This window comes from Simochromis diagramma, unplaced genomic scaffold (assembly GCF_900408965.1).
Source record: "Simochromis diagramma unplaced genomic scaffold, fSimDia1.1 OVJJ01000816.1, whole genome shotgun sequence".
NCBI lineage: Eukaryota > Metazoa > Chordata > Actinopteri > Cichliformes > Cichlidae > Simochromis > Simochromis diagramma.
The window spans coordinates 17,230,127-17,250,376 of NW_024386908.1; the positions used below are offsets into that span (position 1 = coordinate 17,230,127).

The 20,250-nt window shown below is 41.6% G+C and overlaps 1 protein-coding gene across 31 annotated transcripts in view; it reads left to right on the plus strand.

The window, feature by feature from the left end:
- celf2 (cugbp, Elav-like family member 2) overlaps window positions 1-20,250 on the plus strand; it is a 235,233-nt gene that overhangs the window by 188,125 nt on the left and 26,858 nt on the right. For all 31 annotated transcript variants that reach the window (XM_040035780.1, XM_040035761.1, XM_040035760.1 and 28 more), the window contains 2 exons: window positions 1,250-1,384; window positions 9,683-9,762. In XM_040035780.1, coding sequence (XP_039891714.1) covers window positions 1,250-1,384; window positions 9,683-9,762 — 215 coding nt within the window. The remainder of the gene's footprint in view (window positions 1-1,249; window positions 1,385-9,682; window positions 9,763-20,250) is intronic.

Here is a 20,250-nt window from a genome sequence, read left to right on the forward strand (position 1 = left end):
AGTAATATTAAAACTAAGCAGCTGCCGTCATTGTTGGAAACTGGAATTGGCTGGGCTGCACTATGAATTCTGCGATATGGTTTTTCAATTTTGTTGTCCGGGTGGAAAATCGAGAGAAATTCGGGAGAATGGTGGCTCCGGGAGATTTTCGGGAGGGGCACTGAAATTCGGGATTCTCCCGGAAAACTCAGGAGGGTTGGCATGTATGGTTGTGGCAACACCATTAACCTTGTCAAACACCTCAGAGTAAATCACATCACAGAATATGACGAGCGTATGTTGAGACGAACTGAAGAGGAGGAGAACGACAGGTGCTGCTAGGGCGAGACAGACGTCTCTCACGGAGTCCTTTAGTGCTGCAGGCAGGCAAGGTGTTCAAATAGCGCACAAGTTCAGTTTTTTTTATTTCTACATGATAATTCTTCATTACTAAGTGATAAGAACAAGTAATCTGATGTCCTGTAATCATTATGACGCTATAATTTGAGATTCAATAAATAAAATAAGTTTTTGTACAAAGTATCGGTATCGGATCAGTATCGTTGATACCACCCTGAATATTACTTGGTATCGGATCAGAAAGGAAATCAGTGGTATCGCACATCACTACTAATGAGTCAGTCAAACCGGAGGTTATAGCCCAAGGGCTCGTTTTTAAGCCCCACCCACTATCCAGCATGTAATCCATGTGGCGTATAGGGACTTTGAACCCCACTCTCTCCGTGATAGTACTCTGATGAATCCACTTTTTTTGTCTAATGACCAAAACTAAAAGAAATTTGCCTACACCAGCTTTAAAGTACTTATTTGCTTTCACAACAAACACTGAAAACACTTAAATGCCTGGATAATAAATATAAAGCTAGTAGCAGCTCATTAGCTCAGCATCAAGAAAAACCCCTCAAACTATTCTGGATGCAACAGGCTTTATGACTAAGTGAGTTTTGTCTTATATAACATTTGGGTTAAGGCCATAATTTACAATAAAACCCAAAGTTCAACAGATTAAGCTTTCAAACTGTTTTTTCCCTTTATGCCATGTTTCTATCTGCTTTAGAAGCCCATTACAGTTATGTCAGAGTGGTTTTCTTAGAGGGCACCTGAGGTCTTTTCTGATTAAAAGAGTGAAATAGGTATTAAGGAAATGTTTAAAGTCATTTGAGAGGAACACAGCATTAACTCTGACGTCCACAGAGTGTTAATGTCATAAAATCTCTTCATTCATCTTGTTTCTCGGTTCTCCTTACAGCCGTGGAAGACAGGAAGTTGTTCATCGGCATGGTGTCGAAGAAGTGCAACGAGAACGACATCCGGGTCATGTTCTCTGCGTTTGGACAGATCGAGGAATGCCGGATCCTCCGAGGACCCGACGGGCTCAGCAGAGGTACCTGTCCCTCTGACTCACTTTGATCCAGACTTGATGTTCCTCATGTGAACATTAACACCTGCGTGGCCTCCAGCAGCTACAGTTCATTGCATTAACTTGTGTAATGACTCAAAAGTGTTTACCTCGAAATTTTGTGATAAGAGTTGACTGGTTGAAGACAGGTTCTGAAAAACTGACTTGAAAAAGTTCCCAACCGCTTTAATGTTTTGCAGTTTATTGTTATTTGCCTGCTTAAAAGCATTTGTGCTGCACAGGAAGCCGCTCATTTACACCTTCTCAGCCATTTTTCACTTCACTGTCTACCTCTGGAAGTGTTTTCCGAGCTGTCAGTGTTGCAAGAAAAAGACTGCTTACTTAAAACTGCGGTAATTATTATATAAAAACTTTTTGGGGTCATAAATATTTCCCCTGCAAATCAGCAGTATAGAAAAATGATGAGCCTTTCATTGCGCATAATGTGCCCGTGCCTATTAAATTAGATTTCCCCATTTACCTGAAATAGTATTTTAATGTTGTGATCAAGCTGCACACCTGACAGAACCAACAATAAATGTTTGTGTGTGTAGGCTTGATTTTCTAATTGAAAGTCAGCCTTGAGCCATTCATTGTCTTCGGCAAGTAGAAGTGCGCTCTGTCCTTTTTTATTTCCCGGAGTCTGAGTGGTTCAGAAGATGGTTATCGAATGGTTTGCCAAAATAAAATCAATTATTAGCCATCAAAGGTCTGCAGTGGAAGAGCTCTGTGCAGGTCATAAAGACGTCAAAGGCCATTTTAGAGCTCATATTATCAGGTTTTATTGGTTTGATAGATACTGCAGAAATTCTAGTGATAATAATAAGCAATAGAATGAGAGCAGAAATAATTAAAGCTGGAGCTGGAGCAGGGCTCTCAAAAGGCTCCGCTAGTTTATCCACTTAATGGATGTATAGGGGCATCAAGTTGTGGTTTAAAGGTTATTTTATTTTCTGCATATTACAAGATAAAATTATTCTAGATTAGCTGGTGTTGTATGGCCTCAGTCACACAGGCCTTTAGACTCTTTAGCAACCCTCGGCAACCACATGTGTATTTACCAACCAGTTGTAAGTGGTTGTTAAAGTTTGCTGCAAGATTGCTGCGGTCTCTTGTAGTTTGCATGAGCGATGCCAATTTATCCTCCAAGCAAGTTAAATAGTAGTAGTTATTGTTTAGTTATTGTTTACAATCAAGTTGGCATTAGCCAGGCAAACAACCTGTTTCACTAGTTTTCCCTACACAACCACTGGTTATCAGATGGTTGCTAATAAGTCTTTAGGCCTCTGATGATAGCTGTTGGACACAAGGTGGAGGATGAGAGAGGTGCAAACCATCGACTGTATATAAAGTATACAGACTAATTCTGAACTTCCTGTTCTTAAAGCGTCAGCATCAGCTACCATACTTTTGGTTTTTGGATCCAAAAGTGACCATACTTGGATGAAAGTGAGGAGTGTTACACCATCTGCCAGTGCAAACAAGCTTGGTTAGCTTTACCTGCATAGGCGCAAACACCTGCTAATAACTGCTAAGTATCAACTAAGAATTTTACTCATTAAAACAGAAGCACAAATTCCCAGATAAAAAACTGATAGATATAGTCAGATAATCCCATTTCAAAGAGGTCCTAAAAGCACATGAAGCCCACTTTAATTATTCTTATTAATAGAGGTTAAGCCTCGAGACAGTTAGCAGAGACAACTAGCAGACAACAGCAGCTAGATCCCTAATTTTAAGCTTTAACAAACAGGTGAGTTATAGAAAATCATAGCCACAGTACAGTTGTTTGTTGAAGAGAAAAAATATCTGAAGTGACCAAAAAGAGTTTCCGCTGAAAAGTTGCTGTAAAGTTGGGGATTTTACCATTGAAGTCTGTTGGGATTGAGAGTACAAACGGACTAAAAAAGGAACCACATTTATGTATAGAATAGAATAGAATAGAATAGAATAGCCTTTATTGTCATTGTACAGAGTACAACGAAATTGGAGTGCCACTCCCTTGGTGCAAGTTTCAATAATAAATATAAATGTAAAATATAAAAAGTACAAAAAAAAAAAACAATCGTAAGTACTCAAACAATAGTATGTACAATATATACAGGATAGCAGCATTAATATAATGACAGTATGATATCTGTTTATAGAAATTAAATGAGTGCAACAAGCCCAGTATACCTTATATGCCTAATACAGCAGCCTTTGTATCAGATTCTGTTTTCAGCCAACTGCTTCTTCCTAAATGTTTTCCTTCGAGGTCTTAAAAGAGTCATTTTAAGAAGTCAATGCAAATGAACTGGAGCAACATCTCGAGGCTGCTGTGGCCACCACTGTGAATACATGCTTCTCCTCTTTCGCTCTATATACCCCCCACCCCCATTCTTTCTTCTCCCCTTCTTGCTCTGTCAGCTTCATCCCCAAACATCCCCTCTCCCACTCCTCCTTCTCGCCTCCTAACCTCTGTTCATATCCTCCACCTTCCCTGCTATTCCAGTTTACCCTGTCCATGAGCCAGTCCTAAGCTCTGTACTTCCATTGCAGAGCAGTGGGAATTTTCAAATCCGCTGTCCAAATCGGGACGTGAGTTGCTGCTTTGTTGGCTTTGTAGTGTTGAAATAAAAGGATTGGTTATGTTTTGCGTAGCAAAACAAAATGTTAATTTTATAGCACTTTCATAATTTTACTGCAACTTTATTTACTTTTTTTTGACTTGATAAGTCTATGAGAAGAAGACCCCACTTTATTACATCAGTATACGAGTTTATGTTAGGTTATGTGATCGACAGGTTTCTCAGTCAAATCCACCTTGTGCTCGTTGCTAGTTTCAAAAAGCACTGCTCTGCTCAAGGCGTATGCAGCACACCATAGCTACATTGATCTGTTATCTTCAGTGAATGATCTTACAGTTATTTGATACCAGTCTCAGTTACTGTTGACATAAATCACTTGTTGAACCAAATTTGAGTCCAGTACCAAACTGATATTGAGGAAAGCCTGCCCTCAAATTTAGAATTTCAAGCAAATTATGGTTATTACTGGCAGTTCACATGAAACCCTTGTAATACCAGCCATTTCCCTTTCATTTTTTTTCAGTTGGTGAGGTGCTGATTTGGCCATTCGGGGACTTGGCGGGAGTCATAGAGCAGTAATGAAAAAGTAACACGGCCATAAAAGAAAAGAAAAACGTTTTTATGACTCTGAATGTGGCAACATCTCCAATTCAGTTGATTTGGAGAAAGGTATGAGCTGCCTCCACAGCAAAACAGCAAATTCCTGGCGAGTTTCCTTCGTAATTGGCACACTCTTGGTGCTCTTCTCAAAGTGCTCCAGGGCTGCTTTTAAAGAAAAGAAATGGACCTATAAACCAGGTGTCAAATCATTCAGATCAGTCAGCTGCTGGGTGTGACAGGTGTGTTCTGTAGGTCCGTGTTTCAAGACATATGAGCAGATATGATAATCATCTATCAATCTATTTTTAGCTATGCTACCTATCTAAATAATTATCATCAACCATTTCTTCCCACAAGCACACACCTGCCTCCCCTCACGGCTCATTTCAAACATCCTCCCAGTATACCCTACCTCCCCCTTCCCTGCCCCTTTGTGGTTTCTATGTGCTGAGGAGATGGAGGGGCTTTTTGCGAATCTCTGTCCTTCTATTCTTCCTCCTTCTGTCACGGGAGCTGTCGCTGTCATCGTCACGCAGGTTCAGTGTGGTTATGTTGGTGATATATACTTTTCTGTGGCTGTTGAATGTTATGGATGTTTTATTGTTGACTCGAGTCTGATCTTCCTCCTTTTCTTCTGAAGGTTGTCTCCATCTTGAGTCTTTGCCTGAAACCACACTACTCAAACTCCCATGTTCCTCTGCTTCTGCGAACGACACGGCCCTCCCCGTCTCTATATTCACCCTGGCTGTCCTAGAATCCGTTCTTGCATCAATTTGTCCTCTTTTTCTCAGACATCCCACACCGGCCTCCTTCCCTCCCTTCCCTGTTTCCTTCTTCCATCCCTCTTCAGCTCCTCTCTTTTGTCCTCATGAATATTTTAGATGCAATGGCCAAATCCTTGCTTCTGTGGAACTAATATAAACCACTTAGTCGAAAAGGAAATACTGTTAGTCCAGCTTGGTCTTGGCTAGTAAACAAACACCCCTAACCAGGTTGGAAATAAATAGGCCTTTACGGATTTCTGTGTGCCTGCAACTCCCAGGGGCCCTCAGTCCCACGTAGCATCGCTGCTGAGGTCCTATTAAATCTCGATATCAATCAGAAGAGCGCTCCACCATCCCGCTATTAATAAAATATGGATCACACCACCAGTGGATGGCTGGGCCTGGGGAGCTACCCTACTTTCATTAAAGGACTGTTTGGTTCTCCACTGACGACAGAATGCGGCCCGTGAGGTATTTTTAGCGCTCGAGCCACGTCCCATCTCTGTGCTTCGAAAAATAAGACATGCACCAACCAGCCAGAAAGTATGGCTTCGACTCTAAGCGTTTCTTTTTTTCATTAACAGCTTCGACATTAATGAATCAGTGTGCAGGCGCAGTGGAATTCCTTATTTAGAAGCTTTGGCTTCAAGCTGCAGAAACGGGCTAAAGATAGAAATGTTTCTTTGCGGATGAAAAGCATCCTGTCTGACAGTTGGAGACAAACTGATGAGTCTCCTTTCGGTGACAGCCGATGATGTTGTAGCTGACCGGTTTTATAAATAGAGTCAGGACCTATCAGGACCAGTCTGGAGGGCTAACCCAAATGGATGCCCCCTGCAGAACTGATCTAGTTCTGGGGCATTACTTCTCTGCAGAGGATGGAGGCAGCCTCCTGGAAAATAAGCAGTTAAATGGCAGATTGTGGCCCACCTAAAATAGACAGTCCCCTGAATAAATCGAAAAATGACCCCTTTTTGTATGTCCTATCTTCAGTGCTACCACTTAGCACAGCAGCCCTGGCACTGCAAAGGACGCATCAAATGTTTACTAGGTCAGAGCTTCAGTCTCTTTTTTATCACCTTCATGCCTCTTTAATGTTAAGTAACCAAGGTAGTTTCACATAAAAGGTGATTGAACTCTATCTTCCAGTTGGCAGTGACAGAAAAGAAAAAAGAAAGGTCAATAGGTTTCATATAAGATCAGAGACAGGTCTGCATAACCAATAGGAACAATCATTTTGAAAATTGAACACAGAAGATGTTGATTTGAGTGCTCGGATGATAAAAACTGTTCAAGTGTGTTTCTTTCAGTTCTAAAGTTGTTCTCACTAAAGACCAAGGCCCATTCTTCTTGACAACCATCACTTAAACTTCTCATTCTATTCAGAAAATGGTGTAGACTATAAAAACTGAATCTTCAATACTGTGGCCTCAGTTGATATGTTCAGTTAACACAGTCTGAACCTCTAACAGGAGACCCGGTAAACTTTTTGAGTGCTATAATTTCTGCTTTTATCATGTGTTAATATAATAGGTTTGGCAACCACGCCTTCAAAAAATATCCACATTACTTTTTTCAGAACTGATTTTCAAAATTACAACCTACAAAAAAGATTCAAAAAAGAGTTAGGGCGCTAGGTAACATGGGAAATTTAAAAAATGCCAATTTATGCAAATTATTAAAAACAGAGCACATTCTGAGTTTGATGACAGAGAAAGATTTTCAAAAAGGCTGGGACCAAGGGTGTGCTGACCTCTTTCAAACACACCAGTTATGTTACTTTTTAAATGATTTCCTGTTATTGCCCAGGATATATAATTTCACCTACTCAGCAGTTTAGTTTGCCAGATAATGACATTGCTTTCATTCAGTTCAGTTTTATCTATATAGCGATATGTCACAACAAGAGTTTGTCTGAAGTTGCTTTATGTTGTAACGTCAAGACCCTACAATAATCCGGAGAAAACCCCAACTATCAGACGACCCCTTGTGAGCAAACATATGGTGACAGTGGGAAGGAAAAACTCCTTTTTAACAGGAAGAAATATCCAGCAGGGTGAGGAGAGGGAGATGAGACGAGAGAGAGAGATTAATAATAACTAATGATTAACTGCGGAGAGTGAAAGGGTGAGGAAAGAAGAAACACGCAGTGCATCATGGGAAGACCCCACAAGCCTAGACCAGTTGCAGCGTAACTGAGGGAGAGTTCAGGGTCACCTGATCCAGTTAAATATGGGTCAAATCAAAGCAGAGTTCCCCACTTTGCCTAATCTCCTATTAAAATAAAATGAGGTCAAGAGACACAAATCTGGAACTTGTTTAAATATGCTTTCATATTTTCATGATACAGTTTTAACTTTCTACAACAGAGATGTGTTTTTAATGACACCTGAGAGGCTGAAGATCAGGAATTCTGAATCTTTAAATATAGATTATATCTTTTAAAATGTATTATATACCACAGATTATTTAAAAAAAAATTAAAAAAAATATTAAAACTGTTTTAGAACTGTTTGCCCACGTAGTCTTTGCCTCCCTATCTGTACCAGCCTGGTTCTTTTATAAATAACCATATTACTAATCAGCCGGATTTTGATTCTGTTGACACACGGTCAAAATGTTTTGCTGGCATCAAAATGAGCATATTAAAAATATTTATCTTCAAATTGGTTATATTCGACTTAATACGGGGTTTAACTCGCTTGCTCGGCGTGCCCCGTGTCTCAAATGTGTGCAGAGGTAGAACGGGTCGTCCAATAATTGTAAAGTTGGCGATTTGATTCAAAGCTGTAACCAAGCAGTTTGAGCGCTACGTACAAAATAAAAGAGACAAACAGTGACTATGAGAAACAGATGCAACTTTAATCTCTTGTTTTAAAATCAGTTTGTGAAACAGCCCAACAATCAAAGAAACCAACCTGCCCTCTACCGAGCAAAGAAGCGTCCGGTTTTAAACAGCGAGGCTCATCAGAAACGTGTTACCCTCCAGAAAGGGCGGTCAGAGCCCCGAGACAAACTTGTAACTGTACAAGTGCAGGTCTACATTTTCTCAGGGAAACGCCTGTGTTTAAAATCCAGGCAGCCGTGGATGTAGTCAGGAGAAAAAACTGACCATTCGTCTCTCTCATCCTCATTCTATCACAGCTACAGGCGGCTTGTGATAGAGGTGGAAGAGAACAATGATCATCTATTCCTCAACATATCTGTCCTTCCCCTCTCTCTCTGTCTTGTTGTCTGTTGCATTATCCTCACAATTTCCTCTTTTTCCCCCCCTTTCTCCGCCCTTTCATCCCATCCACACAGCCAGGGAGAGTCTATCTGATGACCCATGCTATTAGTTTTTTCCTCTGTAGCCAAGCCACGAGTCAGCCAGCTGAACCTGAACGTGTGTGTGTGTGTGTGTCCAAGCATGTGTGTAATCAGTTCAGGCCTGGCTGCGCTAACATGGCTTGGTGAGTTTGTTAGCATATTATTAGCCTGGGGTGTTGTTGAAGCACTTCTCACATTATCTCCTCTAATCACTCCCTAACCAGTCAGACAAACACAACTTTGCACCCCCTCCTCCCACCCCTTACCCACAAACAACTGATAACAAACTCCCCTAAAATTGCCTCTGGCTGTGTCCAATCTTGATTGGCTAAAATCAGTGTCAGTCACGGAGGAGGTCGACCACACCTCCACTTCCTATTCGCCTTCCTCTCCCTGTGGATTGAATTAATATCATTTCCTATCCTCCCGTCTTCCCGAGCCCCCTGCTGATGCCCCCCCCCTCACCTCGCCCTCCTCTATCACATCTCTTTCCTGTCTGACAAAGACAGAAAGAGAGGGCACCCAATCAGACACACAAAACAACATGAACGGCCCAAATGGATTCAAATCGTTTTCATGCATACTCAGCCTGCTTTACACCGCTCAATTGCTGAGAGATGAGAGCGGTTGAATACAGGTATGACGAATTCGGCCGGTGTGTGTGTGTGTGTGGGAGCGAGAGGAAGGAGGAGGAGGAGGGGCAAGGACGAGGGAAGGCATCAACAGCCAATCCGACGCTCCGATGGTTATTGTCCCAGGTGTCCTGTGGTGGATGGGGGTCGGGGAGGGGTTGTGGTTGTCATTACACTGTGCTCGTTTTTCGCCTGTTGTTTCTACAGCGACTGAGAACACTGTTGTCTGCCTGTGAGCTGTTCTCTGTATCAATCTCTGTTTTGGGTTTTTATAACGACGACGTGTCCAACCCTTTTGTCTTGTTTTTGTTCTTTCTTGTCTTCCCTCCTCCTCCTGCCCTTCTGCCCTCCCTCCCACTCCCCTTCCATCCCTCCCTCCCTCCCTCTGCCCCCCCTCCCTCGTTACAGGATGTGCGTTTGTCACGTTTTCCACCAGAGCTATGGCACAGAATGCAATCAAAGCCATGCACCAGTCTCAGACTATGGAGGTATGGTACTCTTGCCCTTTCTTCAACTCTCTGTCTCTTTAGTGCCTTTAATACATGCACTTCACTCTGTTATTGTGCTGGCAATTATATGTCTGTCTCATCTTTGAGTCACTTCTTCAGTAAAAGCCGCGACTTGCTACTTAATAGGTTAGGCCGAGTAACATTTCCTGGAGCACTTCTGACACAGGTCCAGTGAATTGAATGCCTCAATGTAAGGACTAAAGGAGCGCTGCTTTAATACGTAACCATTATGTAGGTCTTTTTCTGCCCGCTTAAGAGAAATGTGATATCAATTTTTCCTCAGCACGAGGAGAATAAAATCTTTAAACCACAACAGTTAGCAAATGCTTAGCTTTTTGTGAAACGCGATTATAAGTTGGTAAGTGCTACTCAAGCATAGACTGTATATAAAAGGTGGCTGTAACCACTCTGACATCATCCACTAGTTAACAAAGTCATGATGGGAAGCCTCCATGTTCTGAAACAAGATGTGAGCACGCAAAACCCTTCATCCACCTTTTATTTACAGTCTTTGAGTCCTTACAAAGATTTAATTAACATGCAGGAAGCTTTAATAAGACTGTAAAAGTGTTAACGGCCTTATTAGATTACTTTTAATAAAGTCGGCAGTTTCTATGTGTAGAGATCATTTCAGACGACTGCGAACTCTTTATTATAATTATTATTACAATTGTGTGCTAATCAAACAAAAAACAAAGCTTGTTAAGGGTTTAAAATAAACATTGTGAATAAGAATAGTAACAATAATACTTTTTTAACCCTGTTTGTTAAGTTACAAGTTAGGCAGAGTGTATGAGTAATGTAAATACTCAAAGGTGTTAATTATGTTCTGAAGTAGTCTTTATCTTATTAACAGTCCATAAACATTATTTACATGTGTATACTTTTTTATTTCACATTAATTTTATTATTATTTTTAACCATTATTATCCTTAAAATCCTTCATTGTTCACCCACACACGAGGCCAATTCCATCCCCTCAACCTACAGAGTATAACTGTTCACTTCTCATTTGATGATTTTTTTAAAGCATTAAATGTAAAGCATTAACTGTTTGGTACAAGTCTGCCTATGCTTTCAATCTTTATAATTATCCAACTAAATCCTTTTATTCGGTGTGTAAATTTAATTTGTATCTTTAGGAAATGTGAGTTGTAACAAAGTCTCGGCTTTCCTGCGCCGCATACAGGCGGTAAAAATAATGATTAATTTGACGAGAGTTTATTTAATGAGGTGATTTTCATTTATAAGATGTCTCTTTTCCATAAAAGAGTCATGGTGCTGCTGACTTCTGTAGCGTCTGTGGAGCTGCCATTCAGAAAGAAAGCAGAGATTTATTACATAACTTGAGCCACTCAGGGGTTTTGGGTCTTTTGTTTATTTGTATAAAGCTTCAGGCTCAGATTATGCTTGGGTTTAGTTAATTTTCAAATCAGTGTGTATTGCAATAGCCGTCTTTTTTTGTGTGATTTTGAAAGAATACAATGAAAACTAGCCTTGAATCTCCGGTTCAGATGTCCAATTAGGAGGTACAAGCTGCACTGGGTGTTAAAGACAATACTGTGGCTTTAGGTTAGGACCTGTGCAGACCTCTAACGCCACATGCCAGGTGTGCAGAGGATCAGTGTGACACATTCACCTAAAAGCTAGAAGTCCATCCAGAGCTTTAGCAGAAGCTGGCACAGTCACGTCCTCGGCCTTGGGATAAAAATCACCATCGCCTGTTTAGTCTCCATTTTTCCAATCGCAGATTTTCCAACTAGGGCAAACTTTGGCAAAGTCTCCAAACTGTGACAAATAAGCAGCACCCTTGACACAACAACTGCAAATTGGCAGGTGGTGTTACAGACCTCATCAGTTGCACAGTGACCCCAGCGGTGCCATAATGGGGACCTAGTCGCAGCTCTTTTGTGTCCCCCCCCACCCCCCACCCCCCGCCTCACCCGGGTTTTTGGGGCGCCCTTGTCAGCATTGTCAGGCCTGGTGACAGGGCAGGATGACAGGAGTGTGATTGGGAAGAGAATTACATGGTATAAGACGAGCACAGAGTGTGTGTACCCCTGCGAGTCAGAGAGAAAGAGACAAAAAAGCGGTAATAACAGGCTGTGTTAAGGGAAAAAAAGAACGAGTGGCATTCACCCCCGTAGCCCCCTCATTAGAGCTGATCATGATAATCATGGCTGCCATTGATGTGCTGTGACCCTGACGTGGGGAAAACGCATGCTCCTCCCTCTGTCTGTATCTGTGAGTATGTGTGTGTGTGTGTGTGGTTTTTCTGTTTATGTTGCCACACTGTGAATATCAGTGTCTGTGTTGATTTATGTGGCCGAACAGCAGCGGTGTCTGTCTTTCTGAGTCGAAGGAGCGACGCTCCTCTCCGTCGGCGTTAGCATTAGGCTAGAATTATCCTCGCTCCGAGCAAGTTGTCTGCCACAGTGGGGCCGGTAAACACTACCAGTGCCCCTTTGCTTTTATCATGCACACAGGAAAAGAGGAAAAAGGAAGCTTTAAACCATAACACAACAATATTACAGTGGACAATGGCAAAATACCTTCATTTCCATTTGAAAACAAGCTGTCTAGCCCCAGGCGGACCTAAATTGCCGCATCCGTTTGTTAATGTTCCTCAGTTTTGCAATTTAAAAGTAATTACTTCGAGTCCGAATGAGGGAATGAGGTCTGGTAAATAGAGTTTGGTTATTGTCTTGGCTCTATTGCACCCCACTGTCTTAGATAGAGAAAGATTGTGTGCACGTGATGTGTGTGTTCGTGTGTCTGTGTGAGTGTATTCCCTGTCACGTACGCGCCACATGTCACGAGGAAGAAGTAAGGCAGACCGGGGGCCCATTCGTTGATGGCCCTGTCACTGTCATATCCATTCTCATTACGGCGTGACATTCAGGTACACGCCGGCACACATTTGTACACACACACACACACACACACACACACATACCCTTGCTCTCTGAATGTTAGGCCGTAATGAAAGTGGATATGAGCGGGACGGGTAATTCGCTGTCGAACCTCTAAAGACACACACGGAGAAAAGTGGGTCGCCTTCGTTGTGCTTTATTTGTGCTTTACATTATTCACTCCTTTTATAAAGACTCATTTAGCACTCAGGTTCCCCTCGTGCAGTTTTCCATCAACACTGATTTTTCTATTTCCTACCTTTTTTCTTTTTTCCTTTTCCTACACGAAACTAGAGGGACACTTGTGTATTATCCTGCGCTTGCTGCATGCGTGCACACACACCCCCTCCGACCCCCCGTCGGAAATACAGAAGCGTTCAAGCGCATTTAGACGAGAGCTTAAGTAGAGCATGAGCGAAAACACAGCAGTGTCTGTTTAAACAGTGAACAAACACATCTGTCGACTGTAGTGAAGAGCAGAGACAGATACAGACTGACAGTGGGAAGAAAATAGGAGATTAGATTAATCAGGGGCTGATGTTGACACCGTATAAGGCTGGATGATCCCATGTTTTATTTTAACAGAAGGAGTCTGAGTTAGCCTAACTTATGAGTCTCGAGTATTTGTCACAAAATGCCAGATTCGTCTTTGTTTTCCAAATAGTCTCAATTTACTCTGAATTTAGTCACAGTTTACTATGTATATGCGTGTTCTAGAGTGTATATGCTCTGCCGGTGTTATAAGTACCATCTAAGTCTAATTTAAGCTGAATTGTTGATTCAGCTGTAGGATCAGTCTGGAGGCTTCAGTTTGTCGTGCTGTTCAGTCGAGCGTTGTTTTACACCGACAGGTGATGTGTGTGTCCACACTTGCTGACAGGAAACACAATCCAGTCGCCCAGTTCTGATGTTATCAGCTCAACATCCTCCTCCTGCCTTAGGAGGAGGAGGATGTTGCACCTACAAATTCTTAGACGAAGAATTTGTAGGTGCAATTCTTCGTCTAATAGCAACTCAGAAGATGGTTTTCAAACACTGTAGGCACTCCAGCTTGTGCAGGAGACCTCTAGTGGTAGTTTGAAGAAGTGCATGTAAGATTTTCAAAGGTAAATAAATGTCTTGATGATCAAGGAAAAGGATACTCAAGAGCCCTTTTTGCATTATACGCACATTCATAGAGCACATTATTAAATGCAGTTTATCTTCCACACAGTAAATATGCATCGGGGGCAAATTGGGGTTCAGGGATCAAACTACCCAACTTCTCATCAGCAAACAACTGATTCTACCTCCTAACAAATAGCCATCCATATTTTTGGTGCCTGAAAACAAACCTGAAGACAACCACTAGGAAAGAAAAAGCAAGCCGGTTGATGTGTCAAGCTCACACTATGTTTTGTTGCGCTTAATCTGAAGGGTGGATCGAATGAGGCTACGTACAGCTACAAAAAGGAGGAGGAGCCTGGCAGCATGTGTGAGACTGGTAACGACTTGTAATGGCTTTTCAGTGAGCTGATAACATTCAACACTAGAGGGAGAATTTTGCACCACTTTAAGGTTGAAAACGATTAAAAGGTTGGATTGATGTCTCTGTTTTCGACAGCTTTTATAAACTTCTGGGAATCTCAAAATGGACACGAAGCAACGTCCTTTTCTGCATAATATGGATTCTTAATATATATATTATTACAAAGGCAGGGAATGAATTCATTATAGATTTAATTCACTGTAATGGAAATGTTTTACACTATTAAAATAAGAAAAAACAACGACAATTATTTCAACTGATGAAAAACTGAGACTATAAATAATAAAGTGCGAAGCTAAAGTGGAAGGAGAAGTTTAATCACATGCAACAATGAACAGTTAAACATGGCACGATTTAAAGAGGGAGTGCTTTTCCAAGTATGTAATGGATTGCTTGGATTGCCTTTGACTGATTTTGACGGTTCCTTCTGAGCAAGTAGGCTGGGTTTTGGGGACAATGAGTTGAAACAACATGCACAAAGAGCTCAGACGTGACGCGCAGACTCCTATAGATATCGGGGGCTCCTGACTTCCTATTAGCAGGGTAAGTTAACATGGTTTGACATTTGAAGGCTATGCGAGAGGTAAATAAATGAGATGGAGAAGGCTCAGAGCACATAAACTCTCTTGAAAGCTATGAGAGATTGATTTTCCAAGGTAAACGGACCGGAGCTTATAAGTTCAGTTCGCGCGTGTGCATCTGAGCATTTTGGGAAAGATGGGAAGCGATGTGTAATGCTCTCTTCACGGTTGTCTCAGAGCGTTGGCTTCAGGGAGCGTAGTTGGCTTTATTAGCTCAGTGAACTCCTGGTTAAGTCGATCCAAGTCACAGACAAAAGTTTCACTTTTTTCCCCCCTTTTTCTTAAGGTGGTATTTTCGGCTGATCGATACGCTGTAATTACATCATTTTAAAGTCGGATACCGTAATTACAGCAGGTGATCATTGCAGTGTAATTTTGAGACCACGGGCTGTCATGCCATCGGCCTACACAGACCCATCTGTCAGTCAGGAACTGTGGCGTGACACCAGGGCATCAAGCATATGCAGCGCAGGTGAAATTTCTGAGGCATATTTTAAGAGGTTTTATCAAGCGCACTCAACCCGCTGCATGATGGCAGCACTGACATCTATATTTCAGTGAAAATGCTGTTACGATATCTGTCTGAGACGGGCATTTCTGTGTAGGAGATTTGTCAAAAGATTGCAAGAAACAGACAAAAATAGCATTTCAGAATAGAGTGTTTTCCCCCCGTAGAAGCATCTTCTGGTAAAAAATTCTCCCATGAGACTCGGAGCGCTTTATTTTTTATTTTTCAAGATGTGAAAGTTGTGCAACATGGGAGACTTGACTGACTGGAGCTGAAAATCTGTCTCCTGAAAATAGCTGAAAATGGGAATCGATGCTTCACCTCTAGCACTGAGACACATTGCTGTTGTTGAATATGAACCCAGAGACCATTTGAGGCAAAACAGGAACGTTTCTTTTTATGACCACACATTAGTATTCATATGTTGGGTAACATTAGTTGCCTGTTATCAATAAATTCAGTGTATTCTGAGGAGTCGACTGTCCGCGGGAGACTCATGAAATATCCCATAAGCGAGATGAAGCCATTATGTCGCCCCCTGCTGTTTGTGTTCAAAAGTGGGCAATTTAAAGCAAATCAGATGGTTTACAAATTTAGATTTACTCAACATGTGGTGTAATTACACCCAGCAGAAAGGTTTTTACAGACTCCCATCGTATCAGCAGATACCGATAAACACTGGCCTCGTCAAACACTCTGAAATGGACTTAAATCACAGAGGCGTGATGGGTGGTTGGAAACGGGATAATTCCTGAGAGAAGTGACCCTCATTGGTTGTTATAGGTGGCTATAGGTAGTAGTTGGTAATTTTAGAAGAAATGGCAGAAGACTCTGGGCTTTTATATTTTTAGTTTCTTTTTCTTTAACCTGTTAAAATTTTAATTCCAGATAATACATCCCGAAAATCTTTTTGGTTCTGTTGTCTGGAGCTGCAGTCTTGGGCTCCTTACTACCAGCAACGCATCATTTAAACACCACAGCCTGCCTGAGTATTGTTGTTGATCACATCCATCCTTTTATTCTGCTTCCAGCAGGCCAATGCACCAGGTGTCAAAGCTCAAATCATCTTACAATGTTGTTTGTGAGCATGACGATGAGTTCACTGTACTCAGATGGCCTCCACAGTCACCAGCGCTCAATCCAATAGAGCACCTTTGGACATGTGGTGGAACGGGAGAGTCACATCATGGATGTGCAGCCGACACAACAACTGTGTGATGCTGTCGTGTCTATATGGACAAAAAAAAAACTAACAGTAATGTTGGATCGCAAGCTGCGATGTTTCCTTTGAATGTCCTTATAAGGGCAGTCTCGGCCAAACCGTCAGACTCCACTGTTTGTCACAGGGTTGTGTAAAAGGTGTCCTTGTCTAAAGTAGGGCTTTAATCTAAAGGCTCTGGTGAAAGAAGGAAAGACTGACGTCATGGGTCAAGTGCAGGTTAACCTGTCACCATCTTTTGTTGCCTATTAATCTTTTGTGGCACTGTGAAGCTTACGAGATATGCAGATTTCAGTGGAATATGATGGCAACTACCAGAATAGAAAGGAACTGCAGCTGCAGTAAAAACTATGAAATTACTTGCAAATGGGGAAGAGTTATTTTTCATTGTTGCAGAGGGATGAATATGATAGAACATGAAAGACACGTGTAGCTAAAAATGAGATGTATGCATGTCTACTGAAATTGCAGTTAATGATTTTAACAGCTATGGGAGAAAAAGAGACGAGTGTAAGGAGATTATCGCACCAGACTATGACAAAGATTTAATAGTTCTTTTATACTTGCCATATTTAGTTAGCGAGGGTTTGGAAAGTTATTTTTTTCTTCACAGGTTAATTACCAAAACTGTAAAATACACAATGTGTGAGTATTTTTATTTTTAGTTACATATACAAGTTACAAGTCCAAACTCTTTGGGAATCCAAGCACGTCAACTACTTGTTTAAATTTATGGAAGCATCTGGAAATATGCCCATCGTGCCACAGCATCAACTATGCTATATGAAAAATTAAATGTATCCAGTGCTTTTAATAGTAATTTTTGGATGTTGAATATAACAAAATGACACTTCACACAAACCTCTGCGCAAACAGTTCGACACTGGAATTGTGGATTTATCCCAAAAGCTATGACGTATTTTCAAATCCTGCAGTTTCGCCCACTTTTCTCCAGACTCTCACCTTTATGTCCTGTTTTTATTTTAAGATGAAGTTGAATCATATACCTCTAGCTGCCCAGAAACAGTGAAAGTTAGTCATAATTGCCCAAATTGCCATGGCTTCTGTTTAAAAATATATTTATAATAGACTTATAATCACACCATGCAAAGTTTAAACTTTAGATATGTAGTCCATGTAGTCCAATTCAAAAGATGGCTGCTGCAGAACAATTTCCAGACAGTCATCAGTGGAGATTGATAATCTGCATTTTTAGTCCTGAGCTTTTCACTTCGTTATCTGGCAGAGAAATGTATCACACAGAGAGACAAAACTGGAAAGGATGTTAGAGATGGATGGATGGATGAAAGTAGAGGAGCAGAGGATTAATATGGTGGAAATTAGGGTAGCTATGAAGAGGATGAAGAGTGGAAAGCTAGGTGGTCCTGATGAGATACCTGTGTAAACATGGAGATGTCCAAGAGAGAAAAGTCAGCTGAAGCAAGACAAAATTTGTGTGTGAATGAGAGGGAGACGGGTTGTCAATCTTCCAAAGTAATGGACAGTGCGAGAGGTCCAGGCTGGATGAAGTAGGTAGAAATGAGTGACAGGGGCGTGAAAAGGAAGATTTAGAAGATGGTCGACTTGCTATGATGTGTGTTTTGAAGATGGTGGAGCTCACAAAAAGACAGGAGGCCGAGCTGGAGATGCTAAGATTTACATTGGGAGTAACCAAGATGGACAGGATTGGAAATGTGTACATCATCAGGGGGACATCTCAGGTTGAGAGGAGGGATAGTGGATGTACTGGATGTTGAAGATGGAGCTGCCAGGCAGGAGGAAAAGAGGAAGACCACAGAGAAGGTGGATGTTGTGAATGAGGACATAGAAAGGGTTGGTGTGACAGAAGGGATTGTAGGAGCAGGGTGAGATGGAGGCAGATGGTCCACCATGGTGACCTCTAAAATGAGCAGAAAAAGAATATCCAGCATATCAGATATTAAATGTTCCTACCTTTCTAGTGAAGTAACAGTCTGTGTTATAGAAGAAAAGGTAATAGTCAATTGAATTCACGGGGCATGAGCAGGGAGCACGAGGTCCAATGTTCTGCCTGTTGCACTCTCTATCTATGCAGCTCCATCGCTGAAGCCAGAGTACTTCCAGAAGTGAGACCCCATCTGAGCATGTAGTTCACAAGGACCAGCTGGACAAAGTCCCAACTTAATCCTCCTGACACTGCCGGGAGTTCATCTGTCAAAACAGCTTCTGATATACATGGCTTTCTAGATGCTTGTTCATCTCAATCAAGGTTGATTAGCTCTTTAGTCAGAGAGTGTTTTTATATGAAAGTTCGAGCTGCTGCTAATCTGTGATGAATTTTTTAAAAATCCCCTTAAGGTAAAAGCAGGATAGTTTGTTTCTTTGAGCAAAACTAATAGATGGCATGAGCTGCCACTTTCTCTCCATGTATCCTCAGCATTTAGGGGCGAAGGTAACCAACGAGGCAATCACCTGAAAAACAGCTTCAAAGTGCAACAGCCGGCCTTTCGGGGATAACCGGCAGCATCAGGTGTAGATGCCTGTGGCCCTCAGCCTTCCTCCCAGAGCAGGACTCTCATTCCGGGCTGCATTTCCCCTCACTCACAAGGTGTCAACTGGAGTGATGAGATATTTAGCAGAGCGGGATAGGGAGCTCGGTTCTCAGGGGGAATCGACTCCAACGGCGAGGCCCCGACTAACCCTCGCCCTCCCAATACAATTCTCCCGTCGTCTCCTCTACTTTATCTGTCGGCGGTCAGAATGAAGAGGCAAAATGACCAGTGGAGAGACAGAGTAAATATGGCCGAGCCGCCGACAGACAGGAGACGAGCTCATTCAGCTGATAAGTCAGGCCCCGGCCTACAGAAGAAGGGCAGTAACACACGGAAACAGACACATACACATACAAGGAAGCAGATACACTGGATGTTCTATCTGACAAAGAAGGTCTGCTTTTAAATTACACAGAAACTCTAGTTTTTAATGTTGCTCAGGATGTGATGTGTATTCTGTCATTGGTCAGATTTCACAGTAAGAGAAAACACACAGCTTTAAAAAAAAAAAGCATGCATCTGTATACTTCGATGTGTTTGTTATAAGAATGAAGCTGCTGAACCAATTAAAGTAATATCAAAATGATTCCATGCTGTGTCTCAATTTACACCGAGATTAAAGGCATAATATTTGGTGCAAAAGCCAACAGCCATCAGTTGTGATGATGTGATGTTGGTAAGAGATTAATTCGGCTTTGCAATTCATTTAATTTCCCATTAAAGTTTTAGGCTAGACTCTTTATTTTTGACAGTCATACTGTCAAAGTGTAGGCATACGCTTCTAAAGGTGTTAATGATTATTAATTGATTATTTTGGATGATATTTAGGAAAAAAAACAATGAATTTTTAGGCCTTGCCTGTAATTACAGTGGTGGATTCTCATATTAAACATGGCCATAGCTTTAAATAGTGACATCAGTGTATGTACAAATACTCCCTGTGAGACAAAAGCTCAGGCTTCTCACAGTTTTTTTTCTACTCTAGGATCTCTATGATGTCACAGAGAGGATATCCCTTATTTGAACATCTCAGGCATGCAGCTCTGGCTGTGCGCACAGAAGCACTTTCCACTTCCTGTTTAGACCATCTGTTTGTAAGAGGGCAGCCAATCAGAAGAAAGTTGACTCAAAGGGCTAAATGGCCCAAATGTATGAGTATCAACACAAAAATGGTGAGGCCTAAAAATC